General features: G+C 39.4%; 1 protein-coding gene across 1 annotated transcript; it reads right to left on the reverse strand.

The window, feature by feature from the left end:
• Positions 1-1,800: 1,800 nt before the first annotated feature.
• lsm14ab (LSM14A mRNA processing body assembly factor b) lies at positions 1,801-26,389 on the reverse strand. The gene is made up of 10 exons (XM_061669379.1): positions 25,831-26,389; positions 25,276-25,439; positions 17,178-17,331; positions 8,316-8,495; positions 7,406-7,486; positions 6,332-6,526; positions 6,094-6,247; positions 5,246-5,272; positions 4,916-5,159; positions 1,801-3,543 (listed from the first exon to the last, which is right to left on the reverse strand). Exons 1-10 carry the CDS (start codon positions 25,952-25,954, stop codon positions 3,520-3,522), a joined length of 1,347 nt encoding a protein of 448 aa, XP_061525363.1. The 5' UTR covers positions 25,955-26,389; the 3' UTR covers positions 1,801-3,519.
• Between the last annotated feature and the right edge of the window lie 157 nt (positions 26,390-26,546).

Genomic DNA, 26,546 nt, shown 5'->3' on the forward strand with positions numbered 1-26,546 from the left:
TCCCTGGCCTCAGTTTAGGTCAGTGTTCAAGACATTGAAGGGACTGGGCAAAAATGGCATCCATGGCAGCGTTCCAAGGTGGAAACCACTGTTGATCAAATAGAACATAAAGGCTTGTCTTACTTCGGCAAATAAACATCTGGGAGAATATTATATGGACTGAGGGGGTTTAAGTTGAGCTTTTTGGAAGGCATGTGTCTTGTTACATCTGGTGTCAATGCAACACAGAATTTCTGAAAAAAATAACGCATCATACCAACAGTGAAACATGGTGGTGGTTGTGTGATGGTCTTGGGCCGCTTACTCTTTCAGGACCTGGACAACTTGCGGTGATTGATGAAACCATGAATTCTGCTCTTTAAATTAAAATCCTGAAGGAGAATGTTCAGCCATCAGTTTGTGACCTCAAGCAATAGTGCACTTGTGTTCTGCAGTAGAGTAACAATCCAAAACACACAAAGTCAACTTCTGAATGGCTTAAAAAAAAACAACAACAAAGTGAAGGTTTTGGAGTGACCTAGCCAAAGTCCAGACTTGAATCAGACTGAAATACTGTGGCATGACCTTAAAAAGGCGCTTCATGCTCGAAAATCCTAAATTTTTGCTGCATTCAAACAAATCTGGAAGGATGAATGGGCCAAAATATCTCCAGAGACAAGAAAGACTCATTGCCAGTTCTAGAAAACACTTGATTTCAGTTCTTGCTGCTGAGGCTGGCCCAACAAGGTCTGAAGTTTAGGGGGCCTTTAGTTACCAGGTAACTTTGAATATATATATATATTTTTTCCTTAATAAATCAAATCGCCATTTAACAAAGAGTTTTTAAATTCACTTGGGTTCCATTTGAAATTTATATTTTTTTGATGATCTTAAACAAAGGGGGGAAACTAGGCAAAAATAAGAATTTGAGAAGGGGGTCCAATACTTTTTTCACAGCACTGTATAACTATATGTGTTAAGCCACTGTAACATTCAGTTGTAATATTTCATTCAGTGACAGTGCTACTTTGATCGAACTGCTTAGATAGCTGGATAGATAATTTATTCATCCCATGGGGAATGAGATAATCCTTGAATTATAAAAAATTTGATAACCATAACAGTTCCCATTATGTCCATGTTTATGCTCATTCCTCTCAGAATTTATTACAGTAAAATTAAAAATGTCTTGTTATATTACATTTCCCCCCCCTTAAAACATTCTAATTGCATTTTTGTCACATTTTACACTAAGATAACGTTTTGCCTGTCTTTATGCTTGTTAAATCCCCCTTTAATACTTTTTCTTGTATTATACTTTTCAGGAAAACCAACTCAAAATTAGTTGGCCATAAAACTCTGACTTAAATATTTCTGCTCATCTTTGCTTGCCACGAGTCACTCGCGATTGTTGGTGGAGATGTGGTTGCGTGAGCCTGGTGCAGCTGCATTGGTCATTTGGAATACACCACACACACTATAACAGTAAAAACACTTGCCCATTTTTTTCCCCATGTGTGGGTCTCTCACATTGAAAGGGGTGGGGGTGGGGGAAAGAAACGGTAGGTATTAAAAATGGACCGAGTTGCTATGATCTCAAAGAAAAATGCCCAAATTTGGCTCAACGATCAGTTTATGTACAGTCAAGCCGGACATTATTCATACCTCTGGAAAATGCGTGCCCAACTGAGACTGATCCACAGGCACAGACCAAGGAGGATGCCACTTCTCCAGATATGGCATTCTAAAGCCTGCTCGGCCTTTGCAAAATGCTCATTTGCACATAGCTTTCTAGTCATCTGTTTTATAGTCACACGAAACGAAAATTTACCTGTTTGGCCACAAAGATGTATCCTTTATTTGGCATAAAAGAGGCTATACCTTCAACCCTAAGTACAAGATCCCCACTGCCAACCCAAGGTGGTGGGAACCGAATGTTTTGGGGCTGTTTTTCAGACAATGGACCAAGGAACCTAATCACAGAAAACAGCACCATGAAAAAAGCACAATTACATCAAGATTCTAAACAACATCAGGCAGTCTGCAGAGATATTTTGCCTTGTGCACCAGTGGACAGTTCAGAACAACCTAAAACACGGCAAAAGTGGTGAAGAAATGGTTAGCGGACAAAAACGAACGTTTTAGATTGGCCCAGCCAGAGTCCTGACTTGAAACCAATTGAGATTCTGTGGAGGGTGCTAAAGAGCATGGTGATGGTTAAGAGTTCCTCTAAAAGGAAAGATTTGGAGCTCATTGCTAAAGATGAATGGGCAAAAATATCAGTGGAGACATGCAAAAAGCTGGTCAGCAATTGTAGGAACTGTTTGATTGCTCTAATAGCCTAATGCTTTTTTACTGATTATTGAGAAGGGTATGAATAATGCCACTTTTTCTTCAAAATGTATATAAAACCTGATAATTTTTTCCACAATGATGCCTCTTGTACACAGTCTTAATATCTTCTGGCAGATGCCCATGTTATTTCCAAACCAGAAAAAACTTGCTTGAAGTAACCAAGTCAAAATTTGCTAGGGGTATGAATAATTTCAGCCTTCACTGCATCTACACCGCTTTTAACTATTTTTAAAATGTGAGACCTCACACACGAACTGACAACAGCAAGTTTGGATTAGAGTAAATTTAATTTCTAATAGACAACAGGGATCAGGATGTTATACTCTTGATTTTCTTTTAATGTATAAACTAAATTTTTAACAATACTCAGTTTTCAAAATGTTTCAGAAGCCCAAAAGAAGTAACAGACTTACAAAAACTTATTTCTGGATGGTTCTTGATGGTTGATTCTCCCATTTGTTTTGGACTGGTTTTCCAATCGACGGATCGGCTATCATGCAGCATTGGGCTAACGTGTGCAACATTGACGGCACATTTGCAACAAGTTCACCACCTCGTAGTGCTTTTTATTCATACATCTGCCAGAAAGCATCAACATTAAAGGGAGAGCTGTAGAAAATCCCCCCCGCCCCCCATTGAAGGCACTCCCCAAATACAAAGTGGAGCTAAAAATACTGAAAAAGCTCATTCATGTCACATATCCAGTTGCTGTCCCTTTTTGGTGGAGAAAAAAAAAAGAATCAAAAGGCTTCACAGAAAGCTGTTTGGGAAGCCATTTAGAGTAAAGGAGGTTGACTGAGGAAAAGATTTCAAACTTTTTGGCTGATGGCTAACTACTAAAAGCGCTCTCCGAAGAAGAGAAAAAACAGTTAACAGTGGACTTCTCTCTACACATTTCATCATGCTGGATGCGCTCAAACTTGGTTTCCTTCAGGCCCGCTTGACACGATGTCACGCTCAAAATGGAAGTCAATCCAAAAAAAAAAAAAAAAAAAAAGAAGAAATCAAGCTAAGCAGTCAGCGTGCTAACAGACTGCTTATTTACACCACTGGTCATTCGTTGAAGAAAAAGAAAATGGAGGTGACACGCTGCTGCGCCATCTTCTTTCCTGGCAAATGTCGGGACCCAACAACATGTTTTGAAAGAGCTACGATTGGTCGGCATTGGCGTCCAAGTGGGCGCGACTACGCAGCCACCTTGTTGTCCTTCTGGAAAAGACAAACAACCACAACAGAAAATTACAACTTTATTCTTGGGAAAAATTCACTTTTCCCCCCTAGCAACAAGATCTTATTCACAAAACAGCAACATTTGTCTCATGCTATTACTACTATATTCTCAAAACAGTGACACATTTTACAACTTAATTCTTGTAGAATTCAAATTTTTTCTATTTTTAACTCCCTGTAATATTGACTTCTACAATATGACTATTGTCATTTTTTTTTCTGTAATAAGAATTGCATCTTGCAATATTACATAAAGGAAAATAGGTGTAATTTGACAAGTTTATTTTCTCATAAAATCACAAATCCTTCTGGCTGTACATTGTTTTTTTTCTGTGTACAAGACTGCTGTTGAAAAATGACTCCCCCCCGGTAATACTACACAATCAACTTTTCTTTACGCTCATAAATTTGCAACATCTTGGCCTCATGGTTCTGTGAGTACTAGGCTTTACAGGATCAGGATTTTTGGGGCCGATCACCGATCAGTGAGATTAAAAAAACGATAACCGATGCGATCACAAGATGGAGGAATGTCTGTTTAAATGACCTGTTCATTTACTGTGTATACTTGTGTACTTAATTGCTAAAAAAATTATATTTACAATAAATGTATCTTTGTTCCTCTATTTATGCCAGTGAGGCATAGTGACTACTCCATTTACACACTGATTGAGGAGTATCTGCAACATTTGCACAATCAACATTGTCCCAGATTATCGCACTACTTGTCACTTTAAACTGCATATACTCCTTGAAGTCTCAGCGCCCTTTGCACAATGGTCATTGCACCGGACTATTGGAATATGAGTCATTCGAACTGCTCTAAGTGCTAGAGGAGCCTGCATCTTTTTGCACAATTGTCAAAAAAAATAAAATAAATAAATATAAAAAAAAAAAAAAAAAAAAAAAGAAAAATTACCGGCATTACCAGATAACTAGCAACCCTTTATTGCTCAGTGACTGTTTTTTGTCAACGTCTATGTTTCAAAAGGGTTCTCTGTCAATTGACTGTCTGTTGTCGTACTAGAGCGGCTCCAACTACCGGAGACAAATTCCTTGTGTGTTTTTTGGACATACTTGGCAAATAAAGATGATTCTGATTCAATTAGATGGCAGGAAGTAAATACAGTAATGTATCAACTTTTTGTGACATTTTTGTTTGTTGGTGTGCCGTGAGATTTTTCAATTGTAAAATATGTTCCTTGGCTTCATAAAGGTTGGAAATCACTGCACAATAATTCTACCTTAATAGTCAGATTTGTTTGTGTATTTATTTTATTGAAAGCATATTTGAGAGATTTGAACAAAGTGTCCCCTGCCGCTGCCTAAGGTGCTTGAACCAGAGATTTACCGCATATTCAAAGTCGGCGAACTCGCGGCCTCCTCTGGTGCCCCTGAAGCTGCCTCGGAAGCCGGGCGGCGCCCCTCGAGGAGGGCCGAAGGAGCCCCGGCCGGACGGCCGTCCCCGGCCCCCACGGGGCCCCATGTAGCCTCGGCCGCCGCGGTAGCCCCCTCGGCCGCGATGGTGCCTCAGTGGGATGCCGAACGTCTCAGCATTCATCCGCCGCTCTTCTGCCCAGGTCGATCTCCGCTCTCTGACGCGCCAAACAAAACGAGCACTGTTAGCAGCACCGTACAGTTAAAAAAAAAACGCTGAAAAACTACAAAAAATGCCACCCACCTAGAAAATCCTCCATCATGTGATTTACTGAAACACACAAAATAGAACATTGTATGAGTGTATGAAACAAAATGTAAATATTTGAGCACATTTTTAGTATTTGTTATAAAAATAGAGTAAAACGTCTGTCGTCATACATTTTGGAAATGTTTCGCATGCAAAAAAAAAAAAAAAAAAATTGTTTTTTTTTTTACTCTAGGAGAGATTTTTCTCATAATTTTAGTAAAACTGTCGTTATTTTACGACTTACCTCTGGTAGTATAGTTATTCTCGTTATACAACGTTCTGTCTCTCACAATATTACAATTTAATTATTGTAAAACATTACAGCCCATCATGATTATAGTGTGATTCTTTTCTTCATAACATTATTCTGATATTACAAATTATCATACAATTCCTAAAATGTTTTGGGGCTATATTACTTTGCAATTTTTATCATTATTTTAAGACTGGTTTCTCCCAAAATAAAATCATTTCCCCCTCTCAATATTAAAAAAAATCTTTTTTTTTTTTTTCAGTAAAGTTTTTTTCCCTCTCATCTTACTACTTTTTCATCATACAACATTTTTCTTGTACTATTTATAATTTTTTATAAAATTCACAACTAGCAATAAATTAGCGCATGATGAAACACCACCATTGGCCGAGTAATTTTATTTTAGGTATAAAGTTACCTGTATAGTTACAAAAGGTTATATGAAGCCCACAGTTTGACCAGATTATTTCCATTCCATTTTTTCCCTATGGGAAAAATAGTATCAAAAATGTTTAGGTTGAGCTGCGTTGCTTTAATATTGTGCTAATTGATTGTATTGTAACAGTGATAGTATTGTTGTAGTAAATACTTTGAGTCGTTGCAGGACAGGTTGTCAAAAAAGGACTTGGTCTTGTCGTAGTAACAGGGCGGTATAACTGCCTCCTCTTCCTCAGCTGGTGCTTCAGCACCCGGATGTTCAGGGTCGGCTTCTTCGCCATTAGAAGTCTTTTCCACCTTATCGTCTGCAGTAAAAAAAAATAAAAAATTAAAAATAAGGTAGAACACCAATGACAACAAGTGTGTCTTGGTTTGAGTGTGCGCATCACCTTTGAGCTTGAGCTTGGTCTGCAGCTCCTTGTCGATGTCGTCCTTGTGGAACTGAGCGTTGGCCGTCTCAAAATCAAAGTCCTCCTCAAACTTCATCATTCCATCCCGGCGCACATTCACTTTTCCCCTGCTGCGGTTGCCCCGTCCACGCCCGCGCCGCACTGGCTGGGTGCCCGCTGACAGGTAGCACTGAGCTGTCAATCAACATTTAAAGGGTGAGTTTCAATACACATTGGCACACAATGCATGTAGTTAGTATGTCTTTAAATAGTATTGAAAATGCATTGAGTTACTGTTGGATTTATATACGCATATTTATATATGCATATAACAACACAATATATTTGTATGTAACAACAATGATGACTAGGGCTGCAACTAACAACTTTACTTTAATACTTTAATAATACTTTACTTTAATAATTGATTAATCTGTCAATTATTCGATGAATCGGATAAAAAAAAAAAGACTGTAGAAAATGCACAAATAAATTACGATTCACTTACTGGTTTGGTCCGTAGCATGTAAGAAAATCGGCAATTTTTTTATCATGCTTCTCCAAGGTAAAAGCAGATGTTGGCAACATCATGTATTTAATTAAAACAGCAGATGTTTTGATTAAATACAATCGATCCGCTTTCATGGGGGGCTGCAAGTCTCAGAATATTTACTGTTGAGACTTGAGAGGCTGAAACTCCGAGGAGTGAGCAAATTTTAACTTAAGGTCTCTAAATGACTAGTCATTATTAAAATAGTTGCCGATTAATTTGATAATTAATTGATGTAATTATTTCACCTCTAGTCACACTCATAACATGGGTACATAGGAAGTTGAAAACACCACAATGGCAAAAGCAGGAAATCATGACCACAAAAGGGTGGATAGCGGGAAGTCCATAACTGGAGTTTGTACATAGAAGTCATGACTACAACATGGGGTATAAAGGAAGTCGCAATCACAACAGGTGGAACAGCAGGAAGTCGCAAATATAACGGAGAACATCGCAAAGTCCGACACTGTTCACGTTTAGTTTTATTGTGTACGTCTGAAATAAAAATGCAAACTACATACCTCCTTGACGCCTGTTGGGGTCCCGGTTTTCAACAGCAGCATGCTCATGATCCCCTTGACTCACTTTCGGCACCTCTAGAGCTAAACCACATCAACAAAATAGACTCACAAACTTAACATAACTTTTAAAGACTCAGGTTAAAGTGTAGTGTACTGTTTTCAGTTCTCACTAGGGCTGCAAAAGTAATGATTATTTTAATAATCGATTAATCTGCTAATTATTTTGATGGATCGTATTAGATTTTTTTTAAATTTCCATCTCTTTGTTTAAAAACAGGATATTTCAAATTGACTGTGCAGAAAATGCACAAACTGATGAGTTAGTTACTGGCTTGGTTTGTAACATGTCAGAAAATATGCAAAAATGTTGATAATTGTTTTCCAATTGTAAAAGAAGATGTTTGCAAAACTCTTATTTTGATGATGCAAAGTGCCCTTTATCATAATAACCATTTGTATTTTCTGCTTTATTATTGCAATAAGTATAATTGTTAATATTTGCTGTAGAGAGGGTGAAATTCTGAGGATTTGGGCGGCTGTGGGTCAGTAGGTAGAGCGGGTCGTCCAATGACCGAAGGCGTCATTGGTTCGAATCCCAGCTATGACTGTCCGCGTGTCCATGTGTCCTTGGGCAAGACACTGAACCCTAATTTGCTCCCAGTGGGCCTGGCAGCGCCTTGCATGGCAGCAGTCGCCCATTGGTGGATGACTGTGTGCATGTGTGAATGTGAGGCTTTGTAAAGCGCTTTGGGCACTGCGATGGTGTGGATAAAGCTCTTTGTAAGGGCAGTCCATTTACCATTTACAATTTTAGTTAATGTGTAAACGATTAATCAATTATCAAAAATCATTATCAATTAATTTGATAATTGATTAGTTGTCAATTAATCGTTGACGCTCTAGTCCTCACCCTTCCTCTGCTGCAGGAGGTCCGGTGGCTTCTGGTTGCCAACGGAGGCGCCAACGGGTCGGGCTGCTGCCTGACTCCTCTGTCCGACTGGCACTGCCAGGGTAGCTGAGGTGGGGGCCTGTGTGGCCTGATCCAGGGCGGAACTCTTTGTAAGGGGGTCCAGCTGAGGACTGCCGCGACCTGTGCAAACAACTATAATAAGTTTCAAAGGCCTTCATATAGGGATCCGCTCAATGTCTTTTTGTGTCTATCACTAACCAAGGCTAACGCAGTTATAAAGTCATAAATTAGTAAATTTTTGTTTGTTTAAATCTAAAACAATCCAATGAAAAACTAGGAACTACGGCAGAATACTGAGCGTGCCTTCTTTCTTTTAAATGCTTCTAAGCATGAAAAGCACATTGAGTTACCTTGTGTATGAAATATGCTATATAAATAAATCTGCTTTGCTTCTTGAGTCACAACATTTTTTTTCCCAAACTAATGGTTGACTAAAATTTTTTTTTATCACTGGACAGTGGGAGGAAAAAGCATGTGAATCATTTAACATTTCTTAAATTTCAGCATGAATTGGTCATAAAATGTAGTCTGATGATCTAAAGCACGATAATAAACAATCAGTCTGCTTAAACTAATACCACAAACAATTCTGTTTTCATATTTCTATTGAGCATAATGTAAACATTCACAGGACAGGGAGGAAAATGTAAGTAAACCCTTGTATTATTTGCAGATTATAAATGCACAACGAAGGATGCATTTGGGACCATTCCTCTTTACTGTTGCAGTTCAGCAAGGCTGCTGGGATGTCTGTTATAAATAGCTCCCGAGGTCATGCTACAGCATCTCAATTGGGTTGAGGTCTGGACTTTGTCTGGGCCACTCCAGATCACTTTTGTTTTTCTTCTGAAGCCATTCTGTCATTGATTTGCTTGTTTGGATCATTGTCCAGCTAAAACTAGGCTTTACACGATCAGGATTTTTGTGGCCGATCACCAAGTTTAAAAAAAAACAACAAAAAAAACGATAACCGATCACAAGATGGACCAATGTGTCTATTTACATGACTTGTTCATTTATTGTATATACTTGTGTACTGTATACTGTATCCATCCATCCGTCAATTTTCTGTACAGCTTATTCTCACAAGGGTTGCGGGCGTGCTGGAGCCTGTCAGTCCCAGCCCAAATTATTCTCTAGCATTTTAGACAAAGGTTTAAACATCAATGTTTATGGGGCATTCAAGGATTGGCCACTGACATAAATTTAGGTCACATCAACATTACAACATGACAGAAAATGGGTGCTAACCTACTGTAATTACTAAAAATACTGTTAATGACATGTTAACGCCAACTTTCTGACTGTTCCAGCTATATGGACGAGCGATCTCCAGAGTTTTTCCGTTTGACTTTTTTTTTTTCTCTCCCACCCCCCCGCGTTGCTTGAACGCGGCATGCTCGTGTACATTCTTCGGGTGCTCGATCAAATTTGTTATGTTTTGAAGCATTTAGATGTCGTTCCCCACGACGTATTTCAGTTGTGCAAATAACTTACTGTTAAATATATTTTAGAAGTTATCATTTATTTTCTTAGCTTGCATTAGTATTATGGACGATTTTGAGAAAGGAAGATGTCTCGCCTTCAAGAAGATGACTCAGCAGGAATCATCCGATGGAAGGGCGGGCGCCTTGACCAAGGACGTGGTCGGGGACGTGACAGGTGTTGGTCCCATGTTTTCACCTTGAAACCCTACCCTTAGTGTGTTGTGTCTTGTAGCTTAGTACGTTATGTCTTGTAAAACCTCCCTATTTCAAATAAATACAGGAGCGACGGGAGAGATTGTTTAGAGCGTGTTGAGAGGATGTAATCTGAACAATCTCCCATACGCCCTCCTCATGAGAAAAAGAAACCAGCGTCTTCATTCCTTTTGTGTGTATTTTTTATAATGTTGGGTAAGATAAATCCAACATTAAATTGGTCCGCATGTCAATATACCCGAGGATTCCAGTTGTGGAGCCGACATTCAGTTAAGAGACAGTGGCCACGGCAATTGAGACCCTTTCCGGGACTGGTCTTTGTTCTCCTCAACTGGGATCTGAAGGTTGACGGCAATCCACAGGATTGAAGACGACTTTGGTGAGTTAAATTTTAATTTTTTTTAGGAAAAAGGATTAAAGAGTGAGTGAATTGCGTGACGAAGAAGTCTGCGGCAGAATAAACCTTGTGTAATACTAGTCACTGACAAGTAAGAGGGACGGCGGAGTCCGACAAATTCCGCGAGGACGGCGGAGTCCTGTACGTACTTAAATTCCGTGTTTAATAAACCTTGCATAATACTAGTCACTGGCAAAGAAAAAGAGGGACGGCGGAGTCCTGTACGTACTTAAATTCCGTGTTTCAGTGTGTCTGTAAAATTTTTACTAGTATCGTGTGAATGTGTAAAAGTATGAATCTATAGACAGGATTGTAAGTGACAACTGGGTTTGGAAGCAGAGGCAAAAATCCTCCGCCCTGTGTGGGTAGAAGCTTGAGGGTTACCAAAACTCAGACATTCATTGTCACCCCGTCATTTTTGAATAAAGTCAGTATTTAGGTCACTCTAGGTGCAAATAAACTGACTTCCAAATTCACAAAATGGGAAAAAACAGTAAAACTGAGTTTTCGAAGTCCCGGATTTTTTGGGAAGAGATGGTTAATTCCAACTAGGACTTTTACTCATTCCATCATCAAATGGAAATATTGTAGTGAAACAAAAACATGAATTAAAAAGAGAGGACCTCTATGTGACACTGGAAAGCAGAGAAATCACATTCTATTACACAATCGATATCTCAGACAAACCACCGTTAAACATGGGAAAAGCCCTGTTGTCTGCAGCCTTGCAGCTTATCACGGAAGTAGAAGATAATAAAAAAGGTGATGAGCTGCATATAACTCTGTGGTACAAAAACACACCAGGGCCAGACCCAGTATATATATATATATATATATATATATATAAAATAAATAAATAAATAAATAAATAAAAAAAGTTACGACATGCGCCACCTGATAAAATTACTGTAGATTATCTGTACTCAGACAATGAAGCAAAAGGCGCGGCAGGAATCATTTTACCAGTACAAACTAGACCCAAAACAGAATATAGACTATGCATTCATCAATATCCATTAAAACCAGATGCACATGAAGGAATCAAACTGGTAATTGAAGCACTAATTAAGGCAGGAGTTATAGTGGAGTGTCCAGAATCACCATGTAACACACCCATTTTTCCCTGTAAAAAAGGCCCCACCTTCAGTGGGTTGGAGACTTACAGGCAGTAAATACTGCAGTAATACAGAGAGCAGCATGCGTACCAGATCCACACACTTGTTAAATTCATTAAGACCAGACGCTACCGTGTTTACAGTAGTGGACATAAGTAATGCAAACCAAAATTTACTGTTCTTTTCTATTGGTACAGAAAATAATGCATTTACATTTGAGGGAAAAAAATATACATTTACTAGATTACCGCAAGGTTACTGTGAAAGTCCAACCATTTATTCACAAGTTATGACAACACGCATGTCTAAATTCACTCCCCCATGATGGAGCCAAATTTTACTATATGTAGATGATGTTCTCCTGGCATCTCCAGATGGAGAGACATGCAAAGATTCATTGGCCTTACTGCATCATCTAGCAGAAGAGGGACAAAGTTAAAAATAAATTGCAATGGTGTAAAAGGCAAGTCAAATATCTAGGCCATAATTTAAGTGTAGGAGGAAGGAATATATTAGAAGACAGGAAAGCTATAGTCTTAAAAAAAAAATCCTAAACCACAGACAAAGAAACAATCATTTTTAGGTCTGACGAATTATTGTAGAGCATGGATTCCAAACTATGCAGAAATTGTTGCACCATTGTCAAAATTAATGTATGAAGACAACCTTAAAATGACATCACCTGTTTAATGGAGTACAGAGGCAGAAAAGGCCTTCTGTGACAAACAACATTTGGTGTCCAGTGCTGTGCTAGGCCTTCCAAATTTAATGATAAAACATTCATTCAAATGGTAGATTGTAAAAGCTATTACATGACCTCCGTACTTACACAACAATACGGTGATAAGCTAAGACCATGGGCTTATTTTTCGACTAAATTGGACAGCGTGACGTGTGCATTACCGCATTGTGTCAGAGCAGTTGTGGCAGCTTCGATGGCAGTAGAGCGCAGTTCCACGATTGTGTTATTTCATCCATTAACTCTTAAAGTCCCACATACAGTGTCTGCTCTCCTATTGCAAACCAATATGGCGTTTTTATCACCTGCAAGACATTTATCTTGCATGGCCATCTTGCTGTCACAACCACATTTGACTGTTGAGCGATGCACAACCTTAAATCCAGCCACACTAATACCCTTACCTGATGAAGGCACGCAGCATGATTGTCAGGAATTAGCTGAACAAACTGCTAAATGTAGAGGTGATTTGAAAGATCAACCGTTAAGTGACGGACAGGTTCTATATGTAGATGGTTCTTTGAAAAAAGATGAACTAGGGAAGATAAAAACAGGATACGTGGTGGTAACTGATACTATTGTGCTAAAAGCTGAGTCACTACCGTTTTATTACTCTGCCCAAGCTGTTGAATTAGTAGCATTAACCGAGGCATGCAAACTAATGATAAATAAAGATGTTACAATCTATACTGATAGCCAATATGCGTATTCCACAATTCATGTGTTTGCGCAATATTGGGATAACAGAGGAATGATTATGTCAACAGGGAAGCCAGTAACACATGCTGAATTACTTAATTATTACACGCAGTGCAACATCCATGAAAAGTGGCAATTTGTAAATGTGTTGCACATAGATCTGGCACTGACAAGGTTTCTAAAGGAAACGCATTTGCTGACAAAGCCACGAAAGAAGCAGCCTATAAACCAATTTTAGGTTTAAAAAAAAAAAAAAAAAAAAAAAAAAAAAAATTTAACAACAAGCCTTAGATGACCAAACACTAAAAGACATGCAACAACAAAGTCCACAACAAGAACGCAATTATTCGGAAAAACAAGGTGCAAAACTACAAAAGGAAATTTATATTAGCACAGAAGGGAAACAAATACTTCCAAGAAACCTTTTCAAATGGGCTGCTATATTGAGCCATGGTGTGTCACGTCTCAACTGGAGGGATGGTGGCACAGATGCATCGACACTTTACAACCTATGGTTTCAATTTATATTCAAAGAATTATTGTAGAGCATGCATGATCTGTGCACGACATAATCAGCAAGGGCAATTGCGACCTACTCGAGGTAAATTCCCAGTGCCTACATACCCCTTCCAACACATTCACATGGATTACATAGAATTAAGTCCAAGTGAGGGAAAGAAGTACTGTTTGGTTATCATAGATGCATTTTCTAAATGGATCGAATTATTCCCAACAAAATCACCTGATGCTCTGACGGTGGCAAAAGCACTATGTAAAGACATCATTCCAAGATATTGCATACCTGAAACCATTTACAGCGATAATGGGACTCATTTTGTAAATCAAATAATCAATAAAATAGGAACCATGTTCCACATCAATTTGAAAAACCATTGTGCTTACCACCCTCAGAGTGCAGGTCTAGTGGAAAGAATGAATGGGACAATAAAAAATAGACTGAAAAAATGTATGGAAGAGACAGAGGAAGGTCATGGACACACTGTCTTGACCTCGTTAAAATGTACATTAACATTACAAGCACCACAGGTTTAATACCTTACGAAACATTGTTTGGAAGACCTTATAGACTTCCGTTGTTTAAACAAAAATGGGAACTTGATGACGAAACAAACTTAGCTGATTACATGAGAAAGTTGTTAGAGAAACAAACTGATTTAAAAGTATCTGCTGAAAGTAAACATGTTTCCCAGCAGGAAACCAAGTTGGTTGGACCAGGAGACTGGGTCCTAATTCGAAGCATCAAAAAGAAGCACTGGGATTCACCAAAGTGGGAAGGACCATATCAAGTGTTATTGACAACTCCAACAGCCCTAAAAATAGCAGAAAGAAATACGTGGGTTCATTTAACACACTGAAAAGAGTCATTTCAGCTGAGTACTCAAATAGGGAAGGTGAGCAAAAGTCTGATAACGGAGCGGGAGCAGATGTGTAGATTCTGAAAACGCTTGCTGGTCAGTGAAGAAAAAAGACACCAACCCGTTTAGTGAGAACTCAGCAGAATGGCACACCCACGTTGGTTACGAGATTCGATAAGTCGTTATGTAGCAACTTTGGCTACTATAGTGTTGGTTTTGTGGTACATGGGACGTCCCATTCTAAATGATACAACCAATTTTTTAGATAGAAAATCACCTACCAGCTGGACCAATATGACGAACCCAATAATGCAAAATTTTGAATCATTAACTCGTATCAAAAGGAGTACAGCTGATGATCAGAACTGTGGGCATGGCCTCCAAACACGGCAAACCGGTTTAATATTTTGTGCCCCCCAAAATCAAACTGCTTTAATCATAATTCCATATGCGGCTCTCACCAATGAAGCTCAAGAGAATGGGCAGAATTGGGGATTTGGATATGACTGGTATGGTTCCAAAACCGCATAGCTGTCGACATGCTCCTCGCAAGAGAGGGAGGCGTTTGCGGTATGTTTGGAGAACAAACAATACTGCTTCAGATGGCAGCTTGACCAGAGCCATCGATGGTCTACGGACCCTCAATCAACACTCCTTGTGGGACTGCTGGATGGACGTTTTTGGTAAATACAAAACCCTAATTTCACCAATATTGATATCAATTGCTGTTTTTGCAGCCATTCTGACATAGTGTGGATGTTGTTGTATCCCATGCATTCAGGCTTTAATCAGTAGATTAATCACCACAGCAATTACCCACATGGAACCATATGGAGCAGATGTATCCTTTATTGGATCTTGATAATGATGATTATGATGTTGTTGTTTTACCTGATTTGTTTCCTGATCCAGGTGATTACGATGTTTAAACTACAACATTCATGTATGACAAGTTTACTCTGAGTGTAAATGTATTTGTTTCATAAAAATGATTCTACAGTTAATCGAAATTAAGTGACTATAAGATGATGTGAGAATTTGTGCAAATACATGATAAACAGGAGGGAAATGGTAAATATATTTTAGAAGTTATCATTTATTTGCTTAGCTTGCATTAGTATTATGGACGATTTTGAGAAAGGAAGATGTCTTCTCGCCTTCAAGAAGATGACTCAGCAGGAATCATCCGATGGAAGGGCGGGCGCCTTGACCAAGGACGTGGTCGGGGACGTGACAGGCGTTGGTCCCATCTTTTCACCTTGAAACCCTACCCTTAGTGTGTTGTGTCTTGTAGCTTAGTACGTTATGTCTTGTAAAACCTCCCTATTTCAAATAAATACAGGAGCGACGGGAGATTGTTTAGAGCGTGTTGAGAGGCTGTAATCTGAACAATCTCCCATACGCCCTCCTCATGAGAAAAAGAAACCAGCGTCTTCATTCCTTTTGTGTCTATTTTTTATAATGTTGGGTAAGATAAATCCAACACTTACGTACTGTTTGTCTGAGACAACGCAAAATAGTCCCACACCAACAAGATTGAAAAAACTTTATTGGCTGTCAGATAGTTACAGTACTGCGCAACAAGACGTGACAAGCCTAAAAATAAACTAGCTTTTGGATTTATACGCAACGAAGACGTGGAGTTAAATGTCTTGTGCGGAGCCGATCGATGACGTAATTGACACAAAACACACCCATACTATGATGCTCCCTCCACCATGCTTCACAGTTGGGATAAAGTGTTGATGTTTGTGTGCTGTGCCATTCTTCCTCCACACATGGTGTTGTGTTTTTCTCCCAAACAATTCAACTTTGGTTTCATCTGTCCGCAGAATATTTTGCCAGTAATGTGGTGGAACATTCAAGTGCGCTTAAGCAAACTTCAAAACATGCAGCAATTTATTTATTTAAGGCAAGCAACGGTTTCCCATGAATCTCATTCTTGCTTAATGTTTTACATATGGTAGATTTGTCAGCACAAATGTTGGCGTGTGCTAGTGATTTCTCTGCATTTTCAGCTGACACTTTAGGGCAGTGATTCTCAACTGGTGGGGCGGGACCCAAAAGTGGGTCGCAGACCCATTCTGGGTGGGTCGCGGACAACTAGTTAAAATTACATGTATTCTTTGTTTGATTTTTCAGCTAGAATAAGTACAGAGGTGTAGCATGTTCCCACATCTAACATATTAGGTAAGTGACAGGAAGTGTAGCTGCCTGGTGCTTTAGCCACTAGTTTACTCCGCTCTGGCTAGTGGACATCATTGCGAGCAATATGCCTTTGGTGGTAAATCTATCAAACTCATTTGAAACATCGTTTAAAAATACCAAATACTATGCATGTGTTGACAGAGGCTATATTTAAACAGAACAGTTCTGTATTATTCTTCACATGTATAAAAGTACATGTGAAGTATAAAAGTGGGTTGCAACTTGGCAACAAATGGAATATGCTGGTGTAACACATCAGCCAATCCACTGCTTGTTGTGAAGTGTGTGCAGCCACCTGCTGCTATACAGCACTCGTATCTCAAGTTTGGCCTCGCAAGTCTAAGCAAAAACTCAGCCGATTGACGGCATGTATCTCGAAAAACTGCTATGTTGGGTCACTCGTATCTCAAAGCACCAATGTAATGTATTTTACTTATAAACCTCTCTATCTGTGATTCAACTCATTACATTGACACAGTTTTTACATATCTGTAACAGCACCAGATTAATTTACTTTCACACTCCTAGGTCAGTTAGGAGAACTAAAATGTCACTTAAAACATTTTACCTCCGGGTGCCCCAAAATGCGGAGCGCCCAAGGGTGCGCCACCAAACTGGCCATAGGTTTGCACCGGGGCCCTGTTGAAAGGAGCATACGGGCCGGCAGACTGGAATGATGATGACGGGCCCGCCGCGCTGCTGCTACTGGAGCCAAGGGATGACTGCAAACAGAAATACAAGGATTGGCAAATGTAAACATCGCACTTTAACACTAAGTCACATGTGTTATTCACTCAATTTAATACCAAAGCTTTAAAATGACTATTCTAATATGCTTCAGGCAATCACATCTCTACTCGTTTTTGGGTGAGTGTTGAATTGTTTCACAGTTCCTCCTTCAACTTCAGCTTTACAATGCCACATTTGCTATGCAGTTGATGCAAGGTGCACTAATGACATCTATAGTGACACATGGTGGCATTGGTTGTCAAAGACAAGGTAACAACCACCACCTCATGGCACTCCATGTTAGTTCTTTCCCTGGGGCGAAAAGGGAGGAATCTGTAGTAGGTGAATAAAAGTGGACAATGCACCTGCCAATTATTTAAAGTACAGCATCTATTATAACTGAAGGAAATATTTCAGTCATTGTAAAGGTAATGTAATGTTATTCTAATCCCATTAGGGGAAAAAATGGCATGTTTGTTTTTAAGTTGACCATGCACCAAATGGCTATTCAAAGTACAGCATCTATTAGAGCAGAGGGCACTATTTCAGTCACAACGGCCACCAGTCACTGACAGGCAAACAGCTTGCTTCCAAGACGGCGGAATGGACAAGAAGTACATAAATGTAAGAGAGCATAATTATTGAGATTCATACTCATGACAGTCACATTTTTATCAATGTAAATATTCATGTTTTGGGAATTGTTGGCAAACGTCTCGTTATGACGAGCTCTCATCGCTAGTTTACTGTCAGACTACGGTGACATTCACATTTAACAGACTTCACTGCAATGTCCTGCATTTTATGAATGATTAGAAAATTATTAGACAGCTAAGTAACAATTCAAAAGCTACGGCGCTACTGTAGCATGGCTAGTAATGTCGCTTCTGAGTATAACGTCACGTCCGCTTTCCATTTAGTTAAGACGTAGCCTATAATCACTAATGTAATGAACCAGTTCGCCGTCATGAAGCCGTTAGCTTAGTGTTTAAATATCCTCGTCCGACATCAACTAAATACACGTCGCCTGGTCAACGTTATACAGTGCATCCAGAAAGTATTCACAGCACTTCACTTTTTTCACATTTTGTTATGTTACAACCTCATTCCAAAATGGAATTATTTTTTCCCCCTCAGAATTCTACACACAACACCCCACAATTAAGTTGTTGTTGTTTTTTGCAAATGTATTAAAAATAAAACTAAGAAATCACATGTACACAAGTATTCACAGCCTCTGCCACAAAGCTCAAACTTAAGCTCAGGTGCATCATGTTTCCACTGATCATCCTTGGGAGGTTCCTACAGCTTAATTTGAGTCCACCAGTGGTATATTCAGTTGATTTGGAAAGGCACACACCTGTCTATACAAGGTCCCACAGGTGACGGTGCATGTCATAGCACAAACCAAGCATGACTTCAAAGGAATTGTCTGTAGACCTCCGAGACAGGAATTGTCTCGAGGCACAAATCTGGAGAAGGGTACAGAAAAAATTCTGTTGCTTTTAAGGTTCTGATGAGCACAGTGGCCTCAATCATCCGTAAATGGAAGAAGTTCTGAACCACCAGTACTCTTCCTAGAGCTTTCCACCTGTCTAAACAAAATAATCGGAGGAGAAGGGCCTTAGTCAGGGAGGTGACCAAGAACTCGATGGTCCTATCAGAGGTCCGGCGGTTCTCCGTGGAGAAGGGAAAACCTTCGAAGAAGGACAACCATCTCTGCACCAATTACGCCTGTAGAGTGGCCAGACGGAAGCCACTCCTTAGTAAAAGGCACATGGCAGCCTGCCTGGAGTTTGACAAAAGGTACCTGAAAGACTCTTAGACCATGAGAATGAAAATTCTCTGGTCTGATGAGACAAACAATCAACTCTTTGATGTGAATGCCAGGCGTCAAGTTTGGAGGAAACCAAGCACCGCTCATCACATGACCAATACCATCCCTACATTGAAGCATGGTGGTGGCAGCATCATGCTGTGGGGATGTTTTCAGTGGTAGGAATGGGGAGACTAGTCAGTATATATCAAAGTATATGAGATTTCAACGTGCCATCATCAGAAATCTGTCTATAGATTAATTCATCTTTCCCAAGTCAGCCTTCAACCTTGGTTTAAAGTCTATTAAATCAGATCGACAGTCAAAACAACTATTTTGCAAACAAACAAATAACTTGCTGATAGATTGAACTGGACAGTTTATGCATGCACAATAGTTTAGATTTCTCTTGCGTAATATTTATATATTTGGAGACTTTACACAGATCTGATCGGCAGACAATTAGCATTTTATGCTGATCGGTTTTAATTGCATAATTCGCCGATCCGCTCTGCAAAAGACATTTACTCCGCGTTTCCGTCGTGTACAGCATATTTGAACCCAAAAGCGAGTTTATTTTTAGCCTTGTCGGTGTGTCTTTTCACGTAGAACTGTAAATATCTGACAACCAATAAAGTTATATTTTATTTTAAAAAAAAACACATCAGCGGTGTGGGACAGACAACACGTGTATCAGACTACAAGACAAATTTGATCTTTCACGACTGCACTATGTCAGACTACTGCAATAAAATATTGTATTCCGATACAAACATCCCATCTTTTACGATCACTGGGCTTTATCTTGTCAACTCAAAAGCGTCATGGTACACTCGTTAACATGGTGACGACAACAACAACGGATCGCGCAGTGTGTATTATAAGAACAAAATGGGGAAAAACGTGTGCTGGTGGTCACCGGTGCTCGGGATAGGACTAATTCAAGGATTGCTTGAGGTATGTTCACGTACCTTTAATACGATACGGCTCGCAAGCAGGCAACAAAACGTTATTTAGCCCAGCAAGCGAGTGCTAGCACTAACGGTTGTACGCAAACATGCCAGCGTTCTGTCGAGTTGTCCTCTAAAGTTTCGGTGTGTCTGAAGTAATTTTATATATATAATTTAGCACCCATTATTTGTATCATGTTGTAATGTTGGTTTGACCTGACTGATTAGAATAAATGACCTGAATAGAGAATACTTTTGAAGATACTCAGTATAAAGTACAAGTATATAAAGTAAATCATTTAAATTTAAATAAGACACATTGCTCCATCTTCTGATCGTTTTTTTAAACTCTGTGATCGGCCCCAAAAATCCTGATCGTATAAACCCTATATAACTATTTCCTATATCAGAATCAGAATAGTTCCGGTATGTGCATCAGTTTGGCTAAGGACCCCTGAAAATGGCACCTACGAAGAGACACGCTAATAGCTTGCAGTCCATTGCTCTATTGCTACTGATATGATGGACATTTCTTAACGTCATCTGGGAATGGCGTCAGGTTAAAAGTATATTATTAATAAATATTTGTAATAAAAGAGAACTGACCTTTGAACTAGTTTACATAGAAAATTAACTTTCCCAACACTGTGTGTGGCTTTGTTTATTATGAAGGTGACAATTACAGTACGCAACCATATTACTATTTACAGGTGCTTTTGCTCAGTATACTCACTGTGTGACAAATGGACAGTATAGTATACTACCATCTGATGATCTCCAAGGGGAAAAAACTTTGAGTCAAGTAAGTGAAAAACATGGAAAATGTGGCCACAGAGGAATAAGAGTGAAATGGGTCGTGTGCCCAAACTGAGGGAGTCAATTGGGTTAGTTCCACACACATTACCTTTTAGTTCCTAGGTTTGATATCGATATCGGTTATAAAGAACCCCCCCCCCCCCCCGAGTCAAATGTTCATTTTACTCTATGCTGCCGGCTGCTAAGAAAATTGGTGTTCATAATTTGGACACCGTTTATTTAAACCTTGCAAACTTTTTTGACCGAGCCCCCTAAAAGAATCTGAATCGAGAATTGTTTGTAACCGCAATCGAAATGAGGAACCGGAATCGGGATTGTTCAAATTCAAATGATGCCCAACCCATTAACAATGTATTAATATGTCACAAAATGCTAGCTGCTTTAGTGAAGATGCACAAAGTTTTTTTTTTTTTTTTTTTTTTTTAAATAAATGCCTTAACTGGTGGCATGGTGGTTGACTGGTTAGTACATGTGCCTCAGTGATTTCAAATCCGGCCTCCCCTGTGTGGAGTTTGCATGTTCCCCCCGTGCCTGCGTGGTACAGGTATTCAAGTTTCCAAAAACAAAAGCACCAAGACGGACTCCTTGAAAATGTTAAGATTTTAATTTCTTCTGCAAGCGTTATTGTACTCAGTCGAATGGTGACTGTAGAGACGAATCTCCCGGCTGTTCTTTGCTCATTAATCCATTGCTCGAGTTGGTCTTCCAACTCGGGCCACCTCGCCTTGTTTCCGCGGAAACGCAGCTTCGTCTTCTTGACTTCGGCGAAGCTCGTTTTCCTGCTTCCTCCACTTGCGAACCATGGATTCGTTGATCTTGAATTCTCTCGCGGCTGCTCGATTACCATGTCCCTCAGCGTAACTAATAGCTTGCAGTTAAAACTGCAAGCTATTAGCGTGTCTCTTCGTAGGTGCCATTTTCAGGGGTCCTTAGCCAAACTGATGCACATACCGGAACTATATACCTACTGGGGGCGTGTCTTTAACACCCTCTGTCACATGCACCCTTTCCCATTTATGTGCGCATGCTGTCCTCAGTCACGTCCGCCTTCCTCTATAGAAGCAGCGTGTTGGCAGGAAATGCTCCCAGTCAGTCAAGCGGAGTGCTCATTAAAGTCACACATCAACATTTACAGATTTTGGAACTCTGTGCACACATAAGGCGCGCCACATTATAAGACGCACCTTCCATTTGGGAGAAAATGTAAGACTTTTAAGTGCGGCTTATGGTCGTGAAAATACGGTAACAGGTTTAAGCAATCTGGAAGAGTACAAAAGAGGCAAAATAAACATTTTCTTCACGTAGAAAAACATTTCTTTACACCGCTCAAGTACATGTTGATTATAAATTTAAGATTAAAATTAAATTTGCCTCATTTCTTTGCTTTTTTGTTCTGGCCTCCAACTTGGGCCAGGCCCATCTCCACCTGCACTTGATGCTTGCTTCAAGCTGAGCCCCATGAATAGCATCCTCCTCTTTAAGCACTCTACATTCTGGAAAATAATTGACTAAAATCATTATGTTTCACTTTATTTTTCACTATTAACAACTTCAAAGGCTAATCCCACAAGCATCCTCCAGGAAAATATTAAGTACAATATTTTTCTGTTTTTATTGACCATTTCTGAATTTGAAGCTAGTTCATTCTGTGTTGTCAGAATCAGAATCATCTATTTGCCAAGTATGTCCAAAAAACAGACAATTAATTTGTCTCCGGTAATTGGAGCCGCTCTAGTACGACAACAGACAAGTCAATTGACAGAGAACACTTTTGAGACATAAAGACATTGAGAAAGGCAGTCACTGAGCAACAAAGCTTAAACGTAAGAGTAGCAATAGAGGCTGTCCGCTCCAGGGGTGGGTAGAGTAGTCAAACATTGTAGTCTCGTAAGAATCCTGTTACTTGACAATGTGGCTCAAGTAAAACTAAAAAGTAGTCCTCCAAAAAATTACTTGACTAAGAGTAAAAAGTACACAGTGAAATAATTACTCAAGTACTGCCTAAATAGCACCCAAAAAATAAAATAAATAAATAAATTTGCAATTTACTGCACAGTGTTTTCTCAAGCTATATAAATATCCACATTTGGACGGACCGTGCCAGACAAATACTACAATACATGAAAACTGTTGTTTTTGTTCGTCTAATGTAAACAAGAGTAGCACGCCGTTGTCTTCACGGTAACGACGACCTTCCCAAAATGGCCGCCACGTAGGCACAACAATCAGCTGGATTGGCTTATCTAGTTTTAATACCTATGCCCGGGAAGCCCAATAGAAGACGTCGTCTGAGGCCATGTGACTTTGTGTCGCTTGATTGGTGAACGAGACTTAAACTCCACTAGCGCTTAAATTGTAAACAGTGCCCAATGCGGAAGTCGAAGTCTCGCGCCCAATGCGGAAGTCGAAGTCTCGCGCATGAAATAGTTGATAAATAAGCAATAATTGATGCAAGTAGCGAGCTGCATTTAGATCATTGTAACAGAGTAAAAGCACCTTTACTTCTTAGCAGTAGAAGCGGCGGAAGTGTTTTTTCTGGTCTCTTCAACTCCTGTGACTTATTTTGAGATGGCGACCGCCCCCCAGGGAAAAAAATCATCTGCGCTATACGATTCACGTAAATGGCCTATTTTGAGTTAAAAACTGTGAATTTCGCCGAAAGGTGACTGATTTGCATGTAGTATATAAGTCAAATTTTTGAACTGAGTTCAGCAGTCCAAAATCAAACTATTTAATATATATATATATATTTTATATGTTGCTGATAGGCTATTACCCTCAAAATACTGGCATTTCTATTTCCCCATTGTTGCCACCCATTCAGTCCACATAAGCAGCAACTTTATCTGTAAAATGTCAAAAACATGAGGAAAAACTTTTTTTTTTTTTTTTTTTTAATGAGGAATTAAAACAAATGTTTTGTCCATAATGTGCAACCAAAAACATGCAACACTGTATGACAGGAACGATGGTGAAAGGACATTGATAATTTTGCATTCCTCGCAGCTCTGGCTGACTATATTAAAATAATTATATGAATTATATATTATATGATCGTACAGTGTTTTAACTAAAGCATACTGATACAAATAAGTTTTCCTAGTAATCAATTTTCACAATTATGTACTACATTACAAAGAACAAACACAGTGTCCCTGAACACACCTCACGTCTGCCTAGTTTCATTCTGAAGCGTGAACTTGGAAATGCAGCAGGTGTATAATAATCTCTTGAGCGTGTCTCAACAGGTCCCTCTGTTGGTCACTTGTAATATTACAGTTGATTCACAGTTTTTTTTTAATGAAGTCTGAGTGTTAATAAAAGTTGATTTATTGATTATATTACAGTACACAAACATCGCAGCAGACCCTGCGATGTGATGACTGCACACATTTACATTGCAATGACGATGCTCAAACAAAATACCGTGCAGCCCTACTGTTTAGCTACATTGGCTAAGAGGATTAACGACCCAGTGCCAAACCTGAAACACGGCGTGTAGAATAACACTATTTTTCAAAGCCGGAAAAGACAGACGTATTTTGATAACACAGGAGATTATGTGCAAAGAGCTCTTTACAACCAGCTAGTGTCAACAAATTATTATTATTTTTTTAATTCCTTGAGGGAAAGTGGGACCTTTAATTGAGGCGTAGGTCTATTTCTTTAAGGTGGATAGAGCACCTGACTGACGATTAACCAAAGTACTGCATCAATTAGTCATAGTAAATGTAATTACAAATACCTTGATACAACAAGTGATTTTATTCCCAGAAAAAAAATACCTTTAAGTCTCTAAATGGTTAAGGTAGAAAGACCATCTAATGGAATTCTTCAGTACCGCAGCTATTAGAAAGGAGGGCTCTATTTGAGTTACAATCAAGGTAAGCACAACCACCTAGTGACAACAAATGTTATTTGTGCAGTATTTATTTGAGATGTGGTGCTTATTTGTTGAAGTTGATGACTCACTTGGTAATTATTATTTTCTATGACTATTTGAGACGCTGAAGGTAATTCCAAACACCTAGCAGCAACATTTTATTTTAATCAGGGAGGGGAAAAAATGTGGCCTTTAATTAATGTGTAGCACTTCTTAGTTAAAGTTGAATCACCTGGTGTTTATTTGAAGGACGAAACGTTTTTTAGATGAGGGGGCACTATTTGAGCAAGTTTTACAGAGACTTAATGTGGTACAAAGCACTCAGTTACTTGTGCGAGATGACAAAGTCTGGAGATTTCATCACACCTCCAAAAAACAAGCCGTGGCATTGATGTCTACAGTCATCAACTTGATTGCTACCGACTGTTTTTTCTCAATAAATGCATAGAAGAATGGCGTCAAAATGGCTCACCTGAACGATGGCCGGGTCCTGGGGCAGGCTGCTGGTTGCCTTGGGAGGCTCACATACGGTCAAGTCCTTGATATCGCTCCCCCGAAAGATTATGTACTCAAACACCTCATCACGAGGTGGAACGGGCCTTTCAGTGGGCCTGTCTTCGGTTCCAAAAGAGCGAACTGTTGGGAGAAATAAGAGCATGATCCGTCATATACCACTGGTTGCCATTTGGAGTAGGAATAGGACATGATATCATAAAGAATGGGAAAGCTCAACAGTTATGCAGCATTAATACACAGCCTACATTGTTTCGCGTTTAATTACTTCCGAAGTGTTTCAGGAGACCAAAGATACTACTTTTAAAGTTGAAGTGATATTATTATTTTTTTTTAACTTAGACGTACACACAAACTAGCGCAAACACAACATAAACAAAGGGCACACGTTAGCTCGTGAGCTAGCTGGCTAAGTGCGAGAAAAACGCTGTCATCGTTCCTCACAAAAGTCGCCAATTACACTGTTTAGGTGACTTTTACAAATACATTGCACCCTCTCTGTGACTGGGCTTACCTTTAGCGAGGGCTACGGTGGAGTTTTCAGTGTCAATGGTGTATAAAATTCCTTCATAGCGAATCTCGGCCTTGGAGATGAGGCTAATTTTGCTGCCGATATACGGTGTTCCTCCTCCGCTCATTTTTAACTCTGTTCAACCACTAACGCACGAGTTTGACTTGTAAATGCTTCTCTCTCAAAAGAGGCGTCGAAATTACGAAGCTCAGAGCTGCAAATTAAAGAGAATTTAGCCGGAGAAAATAAGTTAGGAAGTGAGTTTCTCTCGTCCGTGCCCAAATTGAAATCTACGACACGACATGGCCGTATTGATTATTTTCACCCACCGCAAAGGATTATGGGAGGAAAGGTTTGTGTGGGTTCTGAAATTGCACCCACCACTTCCTCTTTTTTTTCAATATGTAATTATTTAAAAACATCAATGATAACGTCGGTTGGATTTCAAGAACATTAAAAAGAGGAGAAAACAAAAACAAGACAGAAAGATTCAAGCTGATTCCATTTTTGTTTTATCGCGAGATTGCACGGGATCGCTTCGCCTTGCCCCCATAGTTTCTGCGAGCTCGTGACGAAATGTAACATTCGGTACAATATATTTTTTCGAATATTACAACAAATTATTGGCGAGTGAAAACATCATGTACATGTTTGTGTATATCGTTCGACTGTATCAATAATTAAGAACTGAAAAAGAACAAGAAATACAACCACTTCGC

The sequence above is a fragment of the Phycodurus eques genome, chromosome 2 (genome assembly GCF_024500275.1).
Source record: "Phycodurus eques isolate BA_2022a chromosome 2, UOR_Pequ_1.1, whole genome shotgun sequence".
Taxonomy (NCBI): Eukaryota; Metazoa; Chordata; class Actinopteri; order Syngnathiformes; family Syngnathidae; genus Phycodurus; species Phycodurus eques.

Coding starts and splice junctions, on each gene's coding strand:
- lsm14ab (XM_061669379.1), bottom strand. CDS start 25,954: ATGAGCGGAGGAGGAACACCGTATATCGGCAGCAAAATTAGCCTCATC. Junction 17,332..25,275: donor AGGACCCGGCCATCGTTCAG/GTGAGCCATTTT, acceptor TTCTGTTTGCAG/TCATCCCTTGGCTCCAGTAG. Junction 5,273..6,093: donor CTGTCCTGCAACGACTCAAA/GTATTTACTACA, acceptor TGTGTGTTTCAG/TAAATCACATGATGGAGGAT.